Below are 9,356 nucleotides of genomic sequence, written 5' to 3'. Positions count from 1 at the left end.
ACCCTCTTCACACAATTGTTCTGTGATTAAGAACAAAGGGTGAACCTGCCAAGTCGCCGGGCCTCAAATAAATCCCTTCTCCTTCTTGCCTTTGACAGAAATGGCACTATCATTCCCACTTCACAGGCAGATAAACCCGAAGTCGAGAACGCTCGGGTCCCACTTCTCTACTTGCAACTCCGCAACCCCAAGTTCGGGTACGCCCAACTGCGGTGTCCACTGTGTCAGGTCTGGCAGCGTGGATGCTCTCTCCTCGAGCTGCGTTTGGCGGGGCTGGAGGCCGTGATAATTGCTCCCAATAATCTTGAGGAATCCGAGCCTAATCCTCAACGGCGCTTCACGGACGAACAAACTTTCCAACCGTTCCTAACCCCGCCTAGAATAAAGGTCGCAGGGAATCCTCTGCTCCAGCTACCGACGCCATCTTGGCCACTACGTGTGACGCCACACGTAGCGGAACACGTAGCGGAGAGCCAGCCCATTGGCTGAGAGAACCGAGGAGAGGCGCGCGAAGCCGGGAGAGGAGGGTATGGAAGAAACTACAATCCCAGCTTTCTTTGCGCGTGCCCACCGAGAGCGAAAGAGGAGGGAGTTTGAGTTCAGACCACAATTCCCAGAAATCCTCGCGATGTCTCTTGTTTGCGTTCAAAACGTGGAGGAAAAGAGGGACAGAAGAATGGATATCTTCTGGTGTCCGTTCTTCGAAAGGCGGGAAAGGCGAACTACACCTCCCGACTTGCAACGCGCGGCTGCGCCTGCGCCCTGATACCTGTCGCCATCTTGCCCGTTCAGAGGCACCGCAAACAAACCCAATTCCTGGTGTCCCCTAGTCTTGGCGGAGGAGCCTTTTAGATGAGCTCAGAAAGGCCGGGCAGGTGGGTGACTCTCAGACAGAGTGCTGGGAAGAGCTGGCAGGATAGCCAGTCTGAAGGACCGCCGGGCCAAACATTTGGAGCCTGGCTTGGGGCGCCCAGCCCCATCCTTCGTTGTCTCCTAACGGGATCGTGGGGTTCCCCGAGGTGGGCTTAGGGGAACTGGCAGGCCTGGTGCTGGAATTGCGGGGGTCCAGCTCCTGGGGGCCTGCCGGTGAGTCTTGGTCGTTTACCTGGCTGTCCGAGCGTCTACTCTTTCTCTCCGTTGTCCTCTCCGCTAAGGAGGGAACGAGGCGCTGATGCCTACCAGAGCCCTTGACTCCGGCTGCTGGTCCTTACAGAGCTTGGGTCGCGGATTTGACATTGGGGTGGGCGCTGAGCGACACGGGTGAGGAGGGTGGGCGGGCTACTCTTGTTGTGGTGTTGCGAGAGTGCGTGTTTGGGGAGGGGGCGGGGCGGGCTAGCCTCCTTGACACTGAGTCGGGGAAGGATTAGACAGGATTCCGTTTCCCGGAGCGGGCTCCGGCAGCATCTGCCCACGTTTCCAGTGCGATGCGGCCCCGCAGTAAGGTCCTCTGGCGGGGACGCATCGGGATGCCGTGACGTGGTGCTTGATTCCGGCGGTCGCCGGCCACCTCCAAGATCCTGTCGGGAGGCGGGGACTGGCTTGTGGAGGGAGCGGATTCCTTTGGCTCTGCCCCTTCTTCCTCTTCCCCACCCCTTTTCTTTATGTCATTCTGCCGACTGGGGCGCGCAGTTCAGTTCTCCTTGCTCTGGGTTGGTTCTTAGCTGAGAGGACTATGGGAAGTAGGGGGAGGGGGTTCAACTCCAGGCGTGGAGCTGGAGTTAGCAGCGCTAGCTCTTGGAAAAGAGATAGCAGTTATTACGGATCGATGCCTGACTCCTCGTCTAGACACTGGGCTCGCTTATTCTTAAATTCACTCATTCATTCATTCGTGTTACTCTTCCCAATCACTCATTTATTTAATAGATACAGCAGATCTCCTGTGGGCTAAGGAGGTATTGTGCAAGGGCCCAGCGCCGTTGTCTTTTTCTAGACCAGGGGGTTACCAGTCCGAAGTTTCTGACATCTAAATTTTTGGTAGACGCTTTTGTAAAGACTTCGGGGTGTAAATTCGTCTTTCATTGTTAAGACGAGGAGACAGTTCCATTTACCCACTTAGCATCTTAGGATCTTTACATACTGTATCTCATGTAATTCATAGTGAGAAACTTGGCAGAAGTCAAGTGAATTAATTGCCCAAGATTACATAGGTAGTGGCATTTATTTATTAAATAATGTGCCTGCCACTAGGATAAGAATCACATACACTTTTATTCAGTCCTCATAACTGGGTGATAAAACCTCTACTTTATAGTGACACATGTTCAAGTAGACCTGTTTACCCAGGATCACACAGCCAGTAACTCCTAAGATCTAATTAAAGCCTATAGGTGTCTGATACCTGTGTTCTTTCCGTAGTAAGCGCCCAAATGGTTAAATTCTTCATTTGTCAGAAGTTGGAAAGTGTGGAGATGAAATAGGCTTTTGCGATACTTTTACTGGTGTTGCTTCTTAACGTGTGGATATCCAGGTGAGTGGGCTTTTGAATGTACTTTTGTAATGGGCTTTTGTAATTTGACTTTTTGGTTTTTGCTTTGGTAGGGAAGATAAGCTCTTTGGGGCTACCAAAAAGAAGCAGCAATGCCTGTTGTGTGGCCAACACTTTTGGATCTCAGCAGGGATGAATGCAAAAGGATTCTTCGAAAATTGGGTATGATTTTCATTTTTGATGTTTTGTGCCTCTGTGTGATGCTTTTTGCTTTCTATCTGGGTCATGACTGTTGCATGGATGTCATATTTCATGCTGTGTTAGAAACCCTTTAGAGATATATAGTTCTTGTTTTACTCTTTGTTATTTTCTTAGGGCCTGGCATAGTGCTTTGTACACAGTAGATACATGAATCATAATAATAGCAGCTAAGAATTCTTCAGGGCTACTGGACTGAGTCCTTTACATTCAACATCTCATTTAATTCTCACTCAAACCAGATAGGTATTTTTCTTTTTATGTCCGCATTTTACATATGACAAAACTGAAGCTTAGAACCCAAACTAATTCTTTAGTAATTCATGGGGTCAGAATTTCAACCCAGGGAATAGGATTCCAGTCTCACTTTAACATACTTTTAGCCTTCATGAGTGTGTGTGAATTACATGTGTGTGTGCACATGCTGAGTCGCTCAGTTGTATCTGACTCTTTGCGACCCCATGAACTGGAGCCATACTGTTTCTGAATTCTGAGTTAATGTAAGCTTTGCTGGTTTTTGGACTGCAAGGAGATCTAGCCGGTCCATCCTAAAGGAGATCAGTCCTGGGTGTTCATTGGAAGGACTGATGTTGAAGCTGAAACGCCAATACTTTGATCACCTCATGCGAAGAGCTGACTCATTTGAAAAGGCCCTGATGCTGGGAAGGATTGAAGTCAGGAGGAGAAGGGGACGACAGAGGATGAGATGGTTGGATGGCATCACTGACTCTATGAACATGGGTTTGGGTGGACTCCGGGAGTTGGTGATGGACAGGGAGGCCTGGCGTGCTGCAGTTCATGGGGTCACAAAGAGTCGAACATGACTGAGCGACTGAACTGAACTGAAACGATGCTGACTTTCCTACATTATATTTTACTATCAGTAATAAAACACCATTTACACTTGTAATGAATTATTTAGTGCTTCTTTTCCTTTAGGGCAGTCCTTCTCAAACAGCATTTAGGGAGAGAATTAAGCCCTAATGCTAAGGCCTTCATTGTATGTAATGAACCAACTTTTCTTCATGCATCTAGAATGGTATGTTATGTATTATCTTTGGGAAAATTGAGGAAAAAAGAGTTACTCAAATCATTTTCTGTATTCTGTGATTCAAATGAGAATCCTTGGTTGAGAAATGTAGCCTTAGACTCTAAGATTCACGGAAGACATTTTTGTCTTATTTGCCACTGTAGTGTCAGACCAGCACGTAGTAAGGGCTCAATAAATTAAAAAAATAATTTGGAAAAGAACATTAAGTGTTTTGGCAGAGGATAGCAATTATTTAGATATCTGTGATTTTGAAGGGGAAAGTGAGGACTTTGAATTCACATAGATTTAGGATCTTGGTCCTGTTACTCATGACTGACATCCTAAAACAAGTTGTTTAATCTCCCTAAATCTATTGATATTTTTGTAAATGAAGGAAATAATATCTGCCTCATAAGTTTGTGGGTTAAGTATATACAAAATGGGCCTATCACAGTGTCCGACATCTGAGTATATAGCATTTTAAAGCAGTTGTTTTCAGACATTTATTTATTGCATTTATTATTATTTGCATCATTTCTTCACAAGAAATCTTTGTTGGAAATTCCTGTGGATAAATCTGAATCATAGCTAGTCTGGCCTTAGCTGCTAATAACCTTTGCCCTTTTTATTTCCCCTTAGGGGCTGCCATGAAGATTTCTATATTTTAAACTATTTCTTGGCATTGTACTTTAGTCCCTTGATTTTTTTTGGTCAATTATTCCTTTATTTTGTTTTTTTAAAATTTAACCTTATAAGTTAAATTTTTACTATCCATTCAAGGTTTTCTATACACTGATAGGCAATTGGTCTAACTTGCTAGCTACCAGTTATAAAGTTGGATTTGTATTTATTTCATAGCTGAAATAGTTACAGAGTTATTGTGATCTGTTCAGATCACAACTGCAGTCAGTTGCTTTAGTTTTTGGGCTTTTAGGACCTCAAATCAAGAGATTATGTTTAAATATAAAAATTGTAAGCTTTAAGTGTTAAATTTATCCTTAATTTTAGTCAGTGCTGTGTAGGTAATGTTGCTGAAGAGCTGCTTCTGTATTGAAGAGAACAGCCTTCCTATAGGGTAATGTCATCCTCAGTGATCCTTCTTTTGAGAGGTGAGCTTTGGTAGTGATTTGCAGAATGACTTCCTCCTTGGCTCATTATCATAACAGTGAAACCTTTGAACTGCTTTCAGACCGTAGCTCTAGGTCCAGAGTTTAAAGAAAGTACTGTGTTTAAGAATTATCTTAAAATATTTTAAGGATTAGCTTTTAAAAGATTCTTTTAAAACAGTTATACATTATTTTAACATAAGATGCTAAACATTTATATTTTACTTGTGAAAATGTTCGTTGCTCAGTTGTGTAGCCCACCAGGCTCATTCCTTGGGATTCTCTGGGCAAGAATACTGGAGTGGGTTGCCATTTCCTTCTCCAGGGGATCTTCCCGACTCAGCGATCAAACTCGGGTCTGCTGCCTTGTTACAGGCAGATTTTTTACTGTCTGAGCCACGAGAGAAGCCCACATAGAAATTGGGATAGAGAATTTCTATCTCTATATAACTCTAACATGGGGCTTTATGAAATACAGTATTCATATTGAATGGCAGGTTTGTTTAAATGGAATGGGTTGAGGCTTTATTAAAATAGTTCAGCAGATCTTTTGTTTTCTGTGGTTTTTCATGTGGTAATTATTTCATTATACTTAAGTGTGATTAAAGTTAACACTGTAATAGAATGGTACAAAAATAATACCAGAAATTCAACTGAGTTTGATATTTGTCAAAATCTTAGGATTCTCATCAAAATGGAAATCCACAAATGTGAATGAGGTTGGGAAGCTAGCAGATGTTCTTTACAGTGAGTGAATTTCTCATTGAATGAAGGGAAAGTGTGCCTTGGATTGTGTACCTGTGAGAACTGTGTTCTGAGTTACACAGTTTTGTGTGCGGTTGCTACCTCTTCTATCCGTGACTTTTTAGTTATACTTGGAATGAGACTTGAGATGTCAAAAATCTTTGTCTTTAGTTAATTTCACTTTCTAAAAAATACTGTGAAATAGTGAAATTTTGATCACCATAAGATTCACAGGCCAAAAGTGAACCTTTTCCTCAAATCAGTTCTCTCTGACCTCTCCATTTCTTTTTATGGTATTGTCATTCTCCCAAATATCTTGGAAACTGAAAAATCTGGTTATTTTCCGTCTGCCATTCCTTCCACATTTAATCAGTCACTGAGTCCTATCAAAAACTTTTTAGACTGGAAATAGTGGCTTTTCTTAGTCTGGCCCCAAATTATTTTTCTATTTTCATCCTTGTTGGATTTTAATCATTTTGAGGATAGGGACCTTGTTTTGTTTATATGAAGATTCGTCTTGGTACCTTGCAGTAGTAGTAGTGTTCAGTTAGTAGTTAGGTTTGAATTAGTGACTAGCCAAGTACAGACATATTTTTACTTTTCCTAGTATAAAACTCTCAAAATAGTGACTATTACTGGAAGTTTAACGTCTTTATGAAACATTTTATGCTCATTTACTCTCTGTTTTTTTTGCATATTTGCATTCCCCCCTGCCTGCCTAGAGCACAGTTCTATTTCTGAGTAAAGCTTATGCTTCTAGACTAGATGATGTTTTTCCTCTGTGCCTTTACCACTGTATTGTAAACTGTATCAGAATTGTCTGATGACTTGTTTCTAGAGTTAACTTCTTAAGACAGGGTTTAGCATACTATCTCATGTATATATAATGGGACTCAATACTGATTTGTTGAATAAAATACTTGATCAGTGAGGCATAAACATTTAGAGTATAGTGATTTCTTAAGTTATCCCCAGTGTCTTTCTGAACTCTACTTTGGGGTCTGATAAAAGCCGAGATATGTTTTTTGGAACGAAATATTTCCAGGGAAGCACTTTGTCCTTCCAGAGGGACCACATGAAACATCTACCTAATATCCAGTGTAGATTGAACATGCAGGATGTTTACACATGTTTACACATGGAATAATTCAGTTGAACAAGACATGTCTATTTAATATGGTCAACTCACTCTTCTATATAAATTCTTTTTTTTTTTTTTTGACAGAACTGTGGATAATATGAACTGAATGAGGCTACTATTTTACTGTTATTGTAGTATCTTGAATGCAGCTATGCATGCCTTAGTTATTTGGCTAAGACATTGGCAAATACTGGTAGTAAGTTGGATCTATTAAGAAGATAGCTATAGTCTGGATACTTATTTCCCATCATTTTGTTTTGTTCAGGTCTACTTGTCTCATAGTGTTTATGGTTTGAAACAACTATTTTATTATTTCTCATGATTCTATGGGTTGCTCATCTTGCCTGAGCTCGCTCATATGGCTCTATTCAGCTGGTAACTTAGCTGGTTAGTTGGGCTCAGCTAAGATGGCTGGGCTGCTCTCTCCATGTGACCTTTCATCCTGTGCTTCTTCACAGCTTGGTGATCTTAAGGTTCCAAGAGAACAAGGCCCTGTGTGCAAGGCTGCTGTTTGCATCATGTATGTGATGTTCCATTGGCCAAAGCAAGTCACATGCCAAGTCCAGAGTCATTGTTGGAGGTACTATAGAAAGGTAGTACATGAGGAAGTACACTGAGAAGCAGGCATGGTTCATTGGGAGCCATTGAGGGCTTTTTGGTTTTATAGTTTAACCACTACTAGGGACAACAGTTTCATTAAATAATGGTTGTTGCTGTGGAAAGTTAGTGAAACGAAACTGTCTGGAATTAGGTTTCAGTGTATTATGTCCTGATTTCTGTAAGAGCGAAAATTCATGTTTGCTTATCAAGCCTTAGTCATTTTGCTGGTGGTTTCAATTTGTTGGTGGTTTCTTCAAGGTACCTTCAATGTGTCTTCTAGGACACTAGGTAGAGAAACTAGGATCAGAGATGAGAAAGGATTTACCCAAGGTCACACAACTAATGTCAGTGCTGGAGCCAGAATCTGGTCATTTGACTCTTGATCTAGTAGTTTTTCAGTTGCACGCTACTCACAGATGGAATATAGGTTGAATTCCTAGGCATGCTTAAGGAATTATTTCAAAATTTTATCAGTAAAGCTGCCTGTCAATAATACTAAGAACTTCTCTTATCAGCCTTATTATACCACTGGGAACCTATTCCCAGTTGTTGGTAGCATCCAAGTTGAATGTTCTTCAGTGATGATATGTAAAGCAAAACATTTAGACTTTTCTTCCTAAACTTTTACACAAATGACTTCTGTGAGGCAGTAAAAAAGAAAATAAGATTATAAAAGCCACATTTAATGTATGTTAGTAGATAAAATTTTTGAGAGGACATTAATGAAATATTTGCATATTGATTTTTAGGTTTCCTGCCCTGAAGTTTCACTGTATATAGCCATAGTATTAAAATATTGATGGTCTATTTTGATAAAATAATTTTCTTCTTCTAGAATTGGAGGCATATGCTGGAGTTATCAGTGCACTTCGGGCACAGGGAGATCTCACCAAGGAAAAGAAAGATCTTCTTGGAGAACTCTCAAAAGTTCTTAGGTAAATTATCATAAAAGTTTGTGAGACATGACTCTAGAAATTTCATTTTGAGGTATTGTGATACTCCTCCCTCTTAGGCTGAAGACAGAGGTGTTCAGGTTGTTGGTACTTAGAGATCCCATCCCAGTTGTGTGCTTCGTTACAGAACATTATGTAATTTACCATTTATTCTGTAATCTAATCAGAAAAGGTTTAAGGCAGGTTCTTTCAGCTTTGGGCCAGTTGGAAAAGGGAAATATGTTTAACCTGGGTAAAGGAAAGAAGAGCTGGCAGTGACTGGATATGAAGATCTAGGGTGGCCAAGTGACGTTTGTTAGGGTGTAGAAGAAGACACTAGGCAGTTGTTGTCTTAGTTGATAGAAATGGGTAGTGATTATGTAGTGACAGCATTAGGGACAGTTGATCCCTTCAGCTTCCCACTAGTGTGGGACTTCATTAAAAAAAATCTGGTGAAAGGGGTTCTTTGGTACTTTGCCTTGATCCATTCTTAACATCTTGAGCTTTCTCAGAAAATTCAGTTCTGTTTTAACTGAAATTTCCTTTCTACATTTAAGACCATTTTGTCTTATTTTTAAAGTGAAAATAGGGAAGAGATTTTTTTCCCCCTAAGTTCAATTAACAGTAAAGTAGATATGTTATTAAATCCTGTCTTAATGCCTTCATACTTAGCAATTTATATTTTTTGTTTGTTTATATTGCCTCATAAATTCTGCTTTTAAGCCCCTTAAATATTTTAATCAATTGTATAGATTTAGCTTAGCAATAAAGATTACAGTTTCAAGGGTGGTATTCATTTTATTGAGTGTCTATGAATGGAATTGGTATAGCCTTTTTTTTTTTAGTTGTTTAGATTTAATTTTACGTATATTTAATCAGGATCAGCATAAGCACATTTTTACCGTAGTGGTGACATGATATAGTACAGAAGACACATAGCTTCAGTGTTGAGTAATAAAGGAGTAATATCCTGGTATCAAGTTTCATACCATATAGCTATAGGAAACGTTATCTTATCACTTTCATTTCTTTATTATATTCACTGAACATAAAATTTTAGACTCTTAAGCTTTAGAAAGGACTTTCTTTTGAGGGCCAAAATCTCAGTAACCATGATTAG

The 9,356-nt window shown here is 40.6% G+C and overlaps 1 protein-coding gene across 10 annotated transcripts in view; it reads left to right on the top strand.

The window, feature by feature from the left end:
• The first annotated feature begins 354 nt into the window (after positions 1-354).
• The window catches only part of EMSY (EMSY transcriptional repressor, BRCA2 interacting), an 80,814-nt gene continuing 71,812 nt past the window's right edge, over positions 355-9,356 (top strand). For 7 of the 10 annotated variants that reach the window (XM_065944228.1, XM_065944229.1, XM_065944230.1 and 4 more), the window contains exons 1-3: positions 356-875; positions 2,539-2,647; positions 8,140-8,239. In XM_065944228.1, coding sequence (XP_065800300.1) covers positions 2,578-2,647; positions 8,140-8,239 — 170 coding nt within the window. In that variant the 5' untranslated portion in view covers positions 356-875; positions 2,539-2,577. Of the gene's footprint in view, positions 876-2,538; positions 2,648-8,139; positions 8,240-9,356 lie in introns of all 10 variants that reach the window. The other 3 variants (XM_065944226.1, XM_065944223.1, XM_065944232.1) reach the window with 1 other exon arrangement.

Source organism: Muntiacus reevesi, chromosome 9, assembly GCF_963930625.1.
Source record: "Muntiacus reevesi chromosome 9, mMunRee1.1, whole genome shotgun sequence".
Taxonomy (NCBI): Eukaryota; Metazoa; Chordata; class Mammalia; order Artiodactyla; family Cervidae; genus Muntiacus; species Muntiacus reevesi.
This window is presented reverse-complemented; position numbering and strand designations above follow the sequence as displayed.